Source organism: Haliotis cracherodii, unplaced genomic scaffold (genome assembly GCF_022045235.1).
Source record: "Haliotis cracherodii isolate W230 unplaced genomic scaffold, xgHalCrac1.p SCAF_7, whole genome shotgun sequence".
Taxonomy (NCBI): Eukaryota; Metazoa; Mollusca; class Gastropoda; order Lepetellida; family Haliotidae; genus Haliotis; species Haliotis cracherodii.
In genome coordinates, this window is record NW_027266330.1 from 25,085,479 (window position 1) to 25,099,580 (window position 14,102).

Below are 14,102 nucleotides of genomic sequence, written 5' to 3' on the forward strand. Positions count from 1 at the left end.
GTAGGAAGCATTTTCCACAGATCAGCTTCACATCCTTCTGTTTAAGGGTATGTACAGGGCAAGGTATGAGTGAAGAGGGGGTGTTACCTTGTAGGAAGCATTTTCCACAGATCAGCTTCACATCCTTCTGTTTAAGGGTATGTACAGGGCAAGGTATGAGTGAAGAGGGGGGTGTTACCTTGTAGGAAGCATTTTCCACAGATCAGCTTCACATCCTTCTGTTTAAGGGTATGTACAGGGCAAGGTATGAGTGAACGGTGGTGTTACCTTGTAGGAAGCATTGTCCACAGATCAGCTTCACATCCTTCTGTTTAAGGGTATGTACAGGGCAAGGTATGAGTGAAGAGGGGGGTGTTACCTTGTAGGAAGCATTGTCCACAGATCAGCTTCACATCCTTCTGTTTAAGGGTATGTACAGGGCAAGGTATGAGTGAATGGTGGTGTTACCTTGTAGGAAGCATTGTCCACAGATCAGCTTCACATCCTTCTGTTTAAGGGTATGTACAGGGCAAGGTATGAGTGAATGGTGGTGTTACCTTGTAGGAAGCATTGTCCACAGATCAGCTTTACATCCTTCTGTTTAAGGGTATGTACGGGGCAAGGTATGAGTGAACGGTGGTGTTACCTTGTAGGAAGCATTGTCCACAGATCAGCTTTACATCCTTCTGTTTAAGGGTATGTACGGGGCAAGGTATGAGTGAACGGTGGTGTTACCTTGTAGGAAGCATTGTCCACGGATCAGCTTCACATCCTTCTGTTTAAGGATATGTACAGGGCAAGGTATGAGTGAACGGTGGTGTTACCTTGTAGGAAGCATTGTCCACAGATCAGCTTTACATCCTACAGATTAAATTGGGGTCAGATAGTAATGCCAGTTTGTTTTCTTTTCTTAGGGAGTGTTATGCAGACAATGTACTTGTTCAAATGATGGCTAACGACCACTTAATGACAATATTTGGGTCAGACCATTTTGCTGACATCTTTTGGCATGACGCGGACGGGGATCGAACACCAGGCCTTCTGCTCTCCAGGCTGACGCTCCACCACTGGACAATGGAGGCGGATAGTTCCATATTAAACTTCTAAATGCTACTCAAACATCATTGCAATGTATTTCGTCATGTTTGGCAAAAGAGATAACACAAGCATGTTAAACTGGCAGGCAGGTACAGGGTCACTTAATCTGGTGATCCTGGGACAGGGAAATAACTGTCCTGTAAAACGCCTCATATCTCACGTACACGCGAGCTGTCGCAGGGGGGTAGTTACAATGACATAGGACCCCAAAATGCATTTCCGTATCTCAAGGGCAGTGTGAAATGCAGTCAGCACATCCAAACACATTGTCTCAATTCGGGTCTAATTTTTCGGCAGAATTGTTATAACCATCAGTGCCCTGGGGCACACTTAAAGGAAATCACACATGCTCCCTGCACTCTCTAATACTGTTCTCTGCCAACATAAAGCAGTGGAGAGTTGAAACTGGTGTAAAGTAAGTTCTGAAAGGCATTTAGAAGTGATTCACATAAGGAGCGAGTGAGTGAGTGAGTGAGTGAGTGAGTTTACACCACTTTTAGCAATATTCCAGCAATAACACAGCTGGGGACACTAGAAATGGGCTTAACACGTAGTACCCATGTCGGGAATCGAACCCGGGTCTTCGGCGTGACGAGCGAACGCTTTAACCACTAGGCTACCTGACCGCCCCTTATATACATAAGGAAGAGAATTTATAGATGTCAACTTCTTTATTAAGAGGAATAATGTTTGGGAGTATATGCTTACTCCTTCATCAGGTGAATGAAAGGCAGAGAGCATATATATATATTTACACGTAAGAACAAAAGTAATAAGATACCAAAAGGTGGAAACTTTACAAGCGAAGCCAAGTAATTGGCGCTGATAGGTGATTAGCAATAGACAATGGAAGCCAACACTTTACAGTAATTAGCGCTGATAGTTATGGACAACTGGAAGTCAGGACTAAATTATCACTGATAGGTAATTTTGCTGATCGCCTATCAGCACCACTTACCTGTTGGCTTTCCTTGTTAAGTTTCCACCTTTTGTTATCTTATTACAGTAAACAACGGTTATAACGAACTACGGTTATAACAAACTAAAATTAGTAGTCCCATTGAGTTCGTTATAACCGTAGTTTACTGTACTTTTGTTGTTCTTATGAGTACATTATGTATGCTCTATGCCTCATGGCATTCATTCACCTAAAGATTAAGAAGGAGTAAGAATACTCCAAAACGTTGTATTCCTCATAATAAAGAATTGGCATCCATAAATTCTCTTCCTAATGGTGTAAAGTAATTGGGTTTAAATAGTGAGTGAGTGAGTTGGGTTTAACGCCGCTTTTAACAGTATTCCAGTTATATCACGGCGTGTCAGCTTAATGTGGGAGGAAAGCCCGAAGTGATGCAGGTCTCAGACGGTTACCACTTCAATGAAACCCACGAGCACGGGTATGGTGCTGACAAACCTAGAAACATAATTGGGGCGAACCGGGATTCGAACCCACAATCATAGATTTCTGGCGTGTCCAGGGGACGCAACTCTGCACAGCGAATCGCGGCGCCTTAGACGACTGGGCCACCCGTGCCCCCTGGGTTTAAATAAACTTATGCCTCGTGTTATATACACTCATAAAAAGAAGTAAAAGAACACTTAATCATGTTTCCGTGACTACAGTAAATCTGTCATGGCTGGTGGGTATACCAACAGTCTTCCTAGGATTTTGTAGATAGGTTGGTGAGACATTGAGTGTCTTTTTATCATGAGATGAGCCAGATAAAACCCACACAATGATAGCCAGAGGCCATCCGGTTCTCTCTCACTTCACCCTACCACATGCGGCCTTCAGCTAAGGAGAAAAGTTGAGTTTGTTTTTCAAGGACAGTGTTTCAAGGTTTAATATCAAGGGTATCAGGTGAGGTGAGCTGAAATTGGGTTTAACTTCACGTCCAAGATTATTGCACTTATATAGCGACGTGCATGTACGTGTGTGTGTGGCTGCTTGTACTAGTCCGGGCTGATGCCGATTTATAGTGCTAGCCCACTGAGATACCATGCCGCAGTTTAACATGAATACCCCACTCAGACACAGTATACTGACTCCGAGCCGACCAGTCCTTGTTTTAGCCCCTTAATGCTGAGCGCCAGACAGGGTAACAACAAGTATCCAGATAGTACACCTGACAATACAATATATAATTTGCATTCCCATGTATTGATTTATGTACTTCTACAAAATGATTCAGGACATCCCACTAATGATGATGTTGCAACGTGACACAGTGTTCCTGCTGGCTTTTGAAACCTAATGACTGGCAGCTCTAAAAATCCCCACTAATTTTTGTCAGTCCCAACTTTCAACAAATACAAAAATCGTATGAAAATGACCGGGTTTTAATTCCCTCAACATCATGTTCAATGCAATGACGTTGTCTCTGAAGTAACTTAGTTAGATCTACACGTCATTCACACAAAGTCCAGTCATGAATTGCTAAATTATAAATATTTCGGGTGTAAGTTGCTAAAAATAAATATTTAACCTCGAAACAAGGCAAAATGTTTTTTCCTTGCACTAAAATAGACAAGGGGAAACCCTGATGATGACAGACAAGCTGACATTGTTGGAAAAATATACTTACATGAATATCGCCGATGTTTCACTCAACAAAAGTTTGTAAGGTACTCCATTTGCCAGTCCACATGGACTGGCAGTCACATGAATTACCGGTCCAAGCCTAATTTTACCGGTAAAATACTGGTAATTACCAGTAAACGGGAACACTGTGACACTATAAATGTATTATGGTCAATGGGGTTTGATGGATTACCTATATCAAGGAATCTTAAATATTTGGCTTCCAATTGTGTGTATGGTTCTATGTATTTTTAATATTAGTCCAGCAATATCATTCCATGAACACAAGAAATAGGCTTCACACATTGTACCCACCACAAGGATCCGGGTTAGAATAGGCCTCCAGTAACCCATGCTTGTAAGAGGCAACTAACAGGATTGGGTGGTCAGGCTTGCTGACTTGGCTGATGCATGTCTTTGTATCCCAATTGCATCAATCACTGGATTGTCTGTTCCTTACTGCATTATTATTTACAGAACCACTGTCATATAGCTGGAATATTGATGAGTGTTGTTAAACAACAACCAAACAAATAGAAACATATCAATGTTGGCAGGTTGCCAACGATTGTGTGTCGAACTGTTCATATTTTTTTATGTTATATTTTAATTGGGCTTTACACAATAGGCGAACAGTCATGTTTTTGTCCACTAGCTGTGTCCCAGAATCCTCAATCATGAGTCAATAGTGACTGGAAATACAAAACGCTGCCTAACTAAGGCTGTAGGCCATGCTGTCTTTTTGTAAAACTACTGCATCTGCCATTTTGGTTCACTGACAAGTAAACACAACCTCCATTGGTTATCTTCGCTTATAGCTGATTGTCAATGCCTAATGGTGTGCGGTATATGGGTAAATCCTCAATCATGTGTCAATAGTGACTGGAAACACAAAACGCTGCCTAACTAAGGCTGTAGGCCATGCTGTCTTTTTGTAAAACTACTGCATCTGCCATTTTGGATCACTGACAAGTAAACACAACCTCCATTGGTTATCTTCGCTTATAGCTGATTGTCAATGCCTAATGGTGTGCGGTATATGGGTAAATCCTCAATCATGTGTCAATAGTGACTGGAAACACAAAACGCTGCCTAACTAAGGCTGTAGGCCATGCTGTCTTTTTGTAAAACTACTGCATCTGCCATTTTGGTTCACTGACAAGTAAACACAACCTCCATTGGTTATCTTCGCTTATAGCTGATTGTCAATGCCTAATGGTGTGCGGTTTATGGGTAAATCCTCAATCATGTGTCAATAGTGACTGGAAACACAAAACGCTGCCTAACTAAGGCTGTAGGCCATGCTGTCTTTTTGTAAAACTACTGCATCTGCCATTTTGGTTCACTGACAAGTAAACACAACCTCCATTGGTTATCTTCGCTTATAGCTGATTGTCAATGCCTAATGGTGTGCGATATATGGGTAAATCCTCAATCATGTGTCAATAGTGACTGGAAACACAAAACGCTGCCTAACTAAGGCTGTAGGCCATGCTGTCTTTTTGTAAAACTACTGCATCTGCCATTTTGGTTCACTGACACGTAAACACAACCTCCATTGGTTATCTTCGCTTATAGCTGATTGTCAATGCCTAATGGTGTGCAGTATATGGGTAAATCCTCAATCATGTGTCAATAGTGACTGGAAACACAAAACGCTGCCTAACTAAGGCTGTAAGCCATGCTGTCTTTTTGTAAAACTACTGCATCTGCCATTTTGGTTCACTGACAAGTAAACACAACCTCCATTGGTTATCTTCGCTTATAGCTGATTGTCAATGCCTAATGGTGTGCGGTATATGGGTAAATCCTCAATCATGTGTCAATAGTGACTGGAAACACAAAACGCTGCCAAACTAAGGCTGTAAGCCATGCTGTCTTTTTGTAAAACTACTGCATCTGCCATTTTGGTTCACTGACAAGTAAACACAACCTCCATTGGTTATCTTCGCTTATAGCTGATTGTCAATGCCTAATGGTGTGCGGTATATGGGTAAATCCTCAATCATGTGTCAATAGTGACTGGAAACACAAAACGCTGCCAAACTAAGGCTGTAAGCCATGCTGTCTTTTTGTAAAACTACTGCATCTGCCATTTTGGTTCACTGACAAGTAAACACAACCTCCATTGGTTATCTTCGCTTATAGCTGATTGTCAATGCCTAATGGTGTGCGGTATATGGGTAAATCCTCAATCATGTGTCGATAGTGACTGGAAACACAAAACGCTGCCTAACTAAGGCTGTAGGCCATGCTGTCTTTTTGTAAAACTACTGCATCTGCCATTTTGGTTCACTGACAAGTAAACACAACCTCCATTGGTTATCTTCGCTTATAGCTGATTGTCAATGCCTAATGGTGTTACCGATATATCGGTAAATTGAGGTTCATTATTTCCATGATATGTATCACAATATCATTTTTACATGCTTGATATATCGGGGGATGTCAAATAGCAATTTTTTTTTCTTGCCATATGCCTTTGCTTCCCTGCATCATGCATCGAGGGAGGGAGGGAGGAGGAAAGATGGCTGTGTATTTATTGAATGAGTAAACATAGTGTTGTAGCAGCATCTTGTTTTCTTCCATTTGTGAACTACAATTCATGATAATGTATCCGATTACTTCTGAATCCAAAATTTATGATAATCTAACATATCGTGATACGTATCGCATTACGGCCTTGTGCATCACAAAATATTGTGACACACTTTCAACCTCCAATACCTATACAAATGCCCCATTTTTGTCTTCTTTTTTTCAAATGCATGGTTAACTTGGGGAGCTGTTTCGTAGGGGTGACTATTGGTCGGGAAATCACAATTGCGATAACTATTGATATTGCAAGCAACTATTGCGATAAATATCGATAGTTTTCAGTGTATCATTTTAGATGGATTTTAGAGTTGAATTAAATCTTGGAACTAAAGTTTCCTTTGAATGTGATAACCATAACAACAAATACAAAGTAAAGTTTGAGATATGAGTGTTTTGTTTTTTCTTTACCCTAATAATTTAAGAAAAAGAAACTTCATGTGTAAATTACTACCACTCATGATCAAAAGAAAAACAAATATGTAAAGCATTACATGTAAATTATTGATATATTTAATACAATCGAAACTATCGATTTTCCTAACTGAAATTGATACTATTGATCGGAAACTGATTTAACAATTGATTTATTGACTTTAAGCGCTTCCCAATAGCAATATATCGATACTTTGATTCATCGTGACACCCCTACTGTTTTGACTGGTATCATGACATGGTTCCTCCTGTGGAAGTAGAGCAGCTGAGAACTGACGTGTGTTCTGGTTTTCTTAATCTCAGCCAGGTACACTTTATAACCTCAGGACTTAACCATATTGGTCATTCCACCTTTATCGGATACGTTGTAGACTTAAACGTGTCAGATTTCAGTTCAGAAAGGAATGAAAGAAGTTTATTCCACAGTATTTTAAACTTCAGAATGGAGTTGCTATGTATTATGGCGCAAGACCACCTTGTGTCATATCACTGAAGTGGTTAGTTTAATACACAGACTAACTAACCTTTTCAGCGATAAGACTCCAGACATGTGAATGCGTAACCTATTTAAAACATGGCCAACATTCAGCTTAGCTGTGAGTCACTAACTTAATGCTTGTGAAGTGAGCCTTTTACACATTCAGATTGTTGTTTGTCAACATGGGTTTTGACTGCATGTCCTGGGGCAAGTATGTAATTCATACAGGACCAACTTAAATAAGACCTGCCCATGTTGATAGGCCTATTATGAGCCAACAGCCCTGATCAAAAACATGAAAACTCTTTTTTCTGACCCTTATTTCCTTGAACAAAAATCTGCCTTTTCATACACACTGTAGACAATGCTCCCTACAAGGAAATCCACCATTCACTCGTACCTTGCCCCATATATATCCTTAAACAGTAGGATGTGAAGCTGTGGAAAGTGATCATTGCAGCTCTGATTTTACCGGTAAGCATTGTTACAATTGGTATGACAAAAAATCTCTCAAAAGTTATTACTATCAAATGTCAAGTACATGAAGACTACAGGTGTTTATGAAGTGGTCGATGAGGACGTTTCAGAAGGAGGACAACACGTACAGCTAGATAAGCAGAAATTGTGTCACATGGCAAATATAGACTGGCCCAATACAGCAGGCTTGATGGATAATGTTGAAAAATACACAATTCTGATTGGTCAGAGGTTTCAAAGGTTTCAAATCACAATAACCACCTTTGACTGATAGTATGTTAAAGGGGAAGTGTACACGCAAAAATCACTTTCTTTCTTTTTCTAAACAAAACGCAATTTTAGAATTAGTTAGTATCTGTGTTTGAAAATATACACTCATTTTTTTTCACAGTGAAAGTAGGAAGCTCACAATAGTGTGAAAGTGATATGCCGTTATGAGGCCTTCGTTTTACGAGCGAAATAGGCCTGAGTTATCCCCCTTAGATTATTACGTAATTGGTGCCAATTCAACTGGGTCCCTGTCTATTCTCAACGCAAAAGATATCAAGGACCAGTTTGCGGTAAAACAACATGGTCTACGACACACTCCAGCGGAGTGGTGACTCAGCATAACACAATTCTGGCTGGCATCTGAGATGCTAGAATCACAAAACTGTACCTACACCACGTGAAGCGGCTCTAACAAAGCATGATGACGTCATAATGTTTATCAATTGGCACCAATGACGTCATATTGCAAGGGGCATAAGCCATGGTGTTTTTGTTATGGAAATAGAACACTTGGTAAATGTGAAAAATATAAATCGTTTTAGTGCAATAAATATGTTAATTAAATATGATGTTTTTCTATTTTTGTCTATGACACTTCTATGTTAACACTTTTAATGTGGAAAAAGTACAAGAAAAAATGGTTCATTTCCGTGTGAACTTGCCCTTTAAGCTCCAAGCTGGCTGACTCACTCATACACTCCCAATCTTGTCGAGTGAGTGGCTGGGTGAGTGAGTGAGTGAGTGAGTGGCTGGGTGGGCAAGCAATTACTCATGTCAGCAATATTCCAGCTATATCACAGATGCCTATAAACAAATAAGCCCGGGCTAACTAGTGACTGAAATCATGAGCATCAAGCCAAGCCATCAGGATATGAGTACACACAATCCTCCCCGTCACAGAGCCTGATCCTCACATTAGTCTGCTCCTATGAGGTGAGGTGAGGTGAAATTGGGTTTAACGTCGCGTCCAAGATCATTGCACTTATAAAGCGACGTGCATGTACGTGTGTGTGTTTGTGTGGCTGCTTGTACTAGTCCGGACTGATGCCGATTTATAGTGCTAGCTCACTGAGATACCATGCCGCAGTTTAACATGAATACCCCACTCAGACACAGTATACTGACTCCGAGCCGACCAGTCCTTGTTTTAGCCCCTTAATGCCGAGCGCCAGACAGGGTAACAACAAGTACCATCTTTTAACGTCTTTTGGTATGACGCGGCCAGGGATCGAACCCATGACCTTCCGCTCTCCGGGCGGACGCTCTACCACTAGACCACGGAGGCGGTCCTGCTCCTATGACAAGCATGCTGTAGAGGGGGCCTGTCGTGAACCGGATTCCTCACAGGGGGCACACAGGATAGTACTTATTAATATCGATGAATTGTACCGGTATTCATAAATCAATGAGGACTCACTCTTCTAGTCTGTTGCCAAGGTTACCGGAAGCATCCTGCTCGACCACATTGTACATATCTTCTGTCTCCAGCTGACGAGAGTATCCTGTTTTTAATAATGGATTCAGCCACCTGTAAATTGTCAAGAAATGTCAAGTGAAAAAATATGAGGTATTATCATTTTGATAAGAGAAAAATGGGATTATACTTTTATATATATATATGGCAGTAAAAGATACCTTAAGATTAGGGCTGGGATGGGCCACTCGGGTACTCAGGTTGGGTGGCTACTGAGTAGGATCCGGGTACCCGGACCCTTGTTTAATCACATGACATATTGTTTAATTACAAAAATTATCTAAAACTCTATGGTTACAATACAAGTCACTAATGTTCCCATTTCTTTCTGACAAGGCACCCATTTCTTCTGACTTTTATATGTTTGAACAAAAACAAAACATGCAGTAAACTTCAGTGTATGCATGACCAGATCGTTTTACACGTGTATCTAAATACATTTTGCCAGGGCTACGGTCAAACTTTTCCAAATCAGACCGTTTGTACCTATCTCTGAATATCTACAACGGGTACCCGGGTAGGGTCGGGTAATAGGGTGGAGGGTACCCGGGTAGTAAATTTGGACTCATCCCAGCCCTACTTTGGATACCTCAAATCGGTATCTGTATGTCATCGACTGATTCGAACACATCGGGAATTAAGCTATCAAAGTCAGTAACTCCATATACTGTAAATCTGGAAATTAATGCATCTCCAAATTAATACGACTGCTGACCCCTAGTAAAAAATGTGACTCAATATCAATGCAACCCCCCCACCCCATCCCCAGTGGAAGATACATATCCTTACCTTAACCCAATCAAATAGCAAATAGCACTGCTTATTAGCGCTGAGTAGAGCACTTCCGTAAAAACATTAAACAGTGTTTTCCTAACAACACACAGTTTATATGTTTACTCTGCTGACTGGCATTCAGGAAGTTCAAAGGCAATAAAATAATTGAGCCAACAACAGTTCACTGATAGGTATGGGGAGAAGGTGTCAACAAGCTTGACATAAGAGGGTAGAACTCTTGACCCCAGCTGTGATAACTCACCGGATGCCAATTGTGTAATTCCTATTCTTTGAATGACATTGTTATATACTTGTTACAACTGCTGCTCAATAATCTGTGTTTGTGTATATATTCAAGTGTAAATTTCCACTATCTGCTATTTCCTTGTGAGGCCGTCTTAATGTTGATAGTCATTTGGAGACATAAATGCGAACTTATTAATGCGAACCCTTTGCATTTTTTCACATTTAATTCATGCTTGCGTTGATTTCAAGATTTACAGTATATATGTATAATATATATAATAAAATAATAAAGTCCACGTTAGTCCAACATCTTCTTTATATCAGTAGCAGACATAGTACTTTCACTGTCTTATGACAGCTCTTCATTGTAGCTGACAATGACATATGAATGACGTCATACTTATGATGACGTCATTAATTACAACTGTGATGTCATAATGTATTTACATAATCCAGCGACATTTGAATTAAAATATACAGTATTTTTAAAGTAGCAGTGTAACATTTACGATTGAAATGACAAATGTATTAATACATTCTCGAGTTCAATTTGGGTTTCATCAATTGGATAAACATTTGTTCTTTTTCCAGTCCCTGCTGCTTGTTACCAGTACACTAAATTTCCTGTTTCTGCAATCATCGATGTGCTTGCTTACACTTAAGCATCGAACATAAGGGTTCAATCATATAAACACGTGTGCGAAACCTGGAAGCGATTCTTAGACAATTGTTTTTTAGTTTGGCTCTCAACTCGTGAAAATTTAGACACTTTTCTGGATATTATTATTATGAATATAAATATGATGATTTATGCATATTCATGGCATTACTTTAATTGAAACATGAGATGTTTATCATGTTAACAGAGTTCTAGATAAGCTTTTGGTGTTGTGGGTATTTTACCAGTGCATTTTAAAATCATTGGGTATCAGTAATTCTATCTGGATATTCAAATTTCTGTTACCCTCTAGTTTTTACACATGTGGGTATTTAAGTTCATTATTTAAAAACACTATTCATCTAGTCCCTGCAAACTGGTGTCGTGTGGGTTCGAGAGCTTTATAGGACTCAAAAATACCACGATACTTCCACAAGAAAGTGTGATGGCTGTATCTGTAATGTTCGTTGCGTATTTGATACGCTCGGATTTTATTTTACTGCATTTCTGATGCGTATTTTACGCAGATACCCAGCTTATCTGGAGCTCTGTGTTAATAACTGGAATGATAGCAACAAATTATACAGCATGCACTGATACATGTCAATGTCCTTCAACATACACAGTTAACCACTTAACGCAGCCACAATAAACAATATCAGTGTACAATGTGCATCTACAGTTACACATTGTACACAGGGATCTCACTTGCCCAGCCATCTGAAGCCAGGGCAAAGTAGAGGTTGTACTCAAGTTTCAGTTACAGTGAATGAAGTAATGTTTGCCATTGTTACATAAACTAGTCTTGAATGGTGAACGACACACTCAGCAATATTCCAGCTATATAAAATGGTCTGTACATAATCAAGTCTGGACCAGATGATCCAGTGGTTGCCATCATGAGCATCGATCCACGCAATTGGGATACGATGACATGCATCAACCAATTCAGCAAGCCTGACCACCCAATCCCATTAGTCACCTCTTACGACAATGGCTTTTACGGCAAGCATAGGTTGCTGAAGACCTATTTGGGGTCGGGTGGTCAGCCTCGCTGACTTGGTTGATGCATGTCATTGTACCTCAATTGCGTGGATCGCTGCTCACGATGACAATCACTGGATCATCTGATCCAGATTCGATTATTTACAGACCACCGTCATATAGCTGAGCGCAGCTTTAAACAACAAACAAACAACAAGGCTTAAGTAAACAATGCATGTACACATCCTTGACCATCAGCCCTGCCAGCTGCCTATGTCCAGCTGTGTCCAGACAATGGACCATATTAAGAAGCATCTGCAAGATGTGCATTGGGCCTTGTGAAGCTGACCAGCTGTTGACATGGCAGGGCTAATATTCAAAAGGATTCACAAATATTCTATTATTACTAAGTCAAGTCATTTATTCCGTATAAATGGCCATGAGGCCAAAAGTACAACATGTGTAAAATATGGGACAATATAATGATATTATTACTATTATCAAATTGATTATTATTTTACTCTATGAGATAAATCAGTGTTTGAAATAATAAAAAAATGCCAGGCTGCCATCAGGACCCACAAACATCAGAAGCTGCAGGCCCTGACTAAACTCTTCTGGTCCTCATCTAAATAATTGCAACTTATCTGCTTATTGTGACAAATAAATCTCCATGTAAATTTACAGCAGGCCATAATGACCCATACAAATTTGAAACGACGGGCCCGATACAAGATCTACCTGCAACAAGCCTATGAGCCAGCACTGTATTTCAAACACTGGAATAAATAATTTTCTAAATCTATGAAAATCATTGTTTATAATCAGAAAATAATATTGTAGTGACATATTTTCTTTCTACTACATTAAATTCTTACTATTATTCTTTTGTATTTCATATTTTTACAGAAAGAAATTTTACTTTTAATGGGTATAGACATGAGGAAAATTTAGGCACTAGCCCTACTGAAAAACGATAATGATTTGGTGAATTTATTAGAATAGTGGATTTATTTAATAATAACAATTAGTGAGAGTTGCTTCTGTTGTCACCAGCTTGGGGCATCCAGGCATGACGAAATAGCACATATTGGACTTTGTCAGCTGGCTCTCTAATATGGTGAATACTAACATATATTAGACCATCATGAAAATAAATCAGTACCAGATTGAAATGCTTGATATTACATTTCACCTGATAATTGAAACTACACTCTATTGAATGCAATTAAACACATAAACAAGGATTCGGCCTCAACTGTGAGTTTGTTTGTTATTATTAGTTACATGGTTCCCACTGACTGGAGATGATTAATGCTAACTGATATTAGAACATATAGTGGGTTTTTTGTGTTTTTTAATCAACAGCTCACATAATAAAATAAACAACCAATAATCATGTGTGAAATCTGTTAATTATGTTGCAAAAACAATTGTTAGCTGTGCAGGTTGGATATGAGTTATGATTGACAACAAGACCAATCTATGTCTCCTTTAAAACATTTCAAAGGCATATTTTTTTCCTCTTATAAATAATTGCCAATAATTTTAATCACCAAAAGATAAGTATTGGCTAGTTAATGTTGTATGGAACTGAATTGATAAACTGACACTTGACGAAATAGATTCCCAACTTGAGAAAGTAGTATCATACCGCCACTACTCCCTTCAGCGAACAGCTGATTGCACCACAATGGCAATTATATTCGGGTTACCGGGACATAAAGTATCTACTTACCAAAAAAACGTCCTTGACAAAAAGTTTGCAGATGCAATGGGATTCGGATTGTGATGTCTTAGTGTTTCATCCATGGCTGTTAAAAATTGTTAACCGTGTAGAGATATACTGTCAGCGGCTCATCAATGGAACTGAAATAGGACACACGTTACAAGCAAGTGGTCACACATGTATACTTCCTTTCGTAGATCTAAATACTCGGTAATTTCCGGCATCAATGCGGAAATGTACGGGTAAACACGACTGGCTATGCGCCGTAGACTGGTTTGCCTGCCCCAGAGCGCTTGCGCGCAGCTGCTAGGAGATGAAGAGCAG

At 39.7% G+C, this 14,102-nt stretch overlaps 2 protein-coding genes across 2 annotated transcripts in view; both read right to left on the reverse strand.

The window, feature by feature from the left end:
- LOC139448566 (ATP-binding cassette sub-family C member 4-like) overlaps positions 1 to 13,956 on the reverse strand; it is a 51,985-nt gene extending 38,029 nt beyond the window's left edge. Inside the window, exons 1-2 of the mRNA XM_071230136.1 lie at positions 13,788 to 13,956; positions 9,331 to 9,441 (exon numbers count right to left, since the gene is read on the reverse strand). Coding sequence (XP_071086237.1) covers positions 9,331 to 9,441; positions 13,788 to 13,861 — 185 coding nt within the window. The 5' untranslated portion in view covers positions 13,862 to 13,956. The remainder of the gene's footprint in view (positions 1 to 9,330; positions 9,442 to 13,787) is intronic.
- Positions 1 to 14,102, reverse strand: part of LOC139448567 (mitochondrial fission 1 protein-like) — a 168,828-nt gene that overhangs the window by 123,400 nt on the left and 31,326 nt on the right. The window lies entirely within an intron of this gene.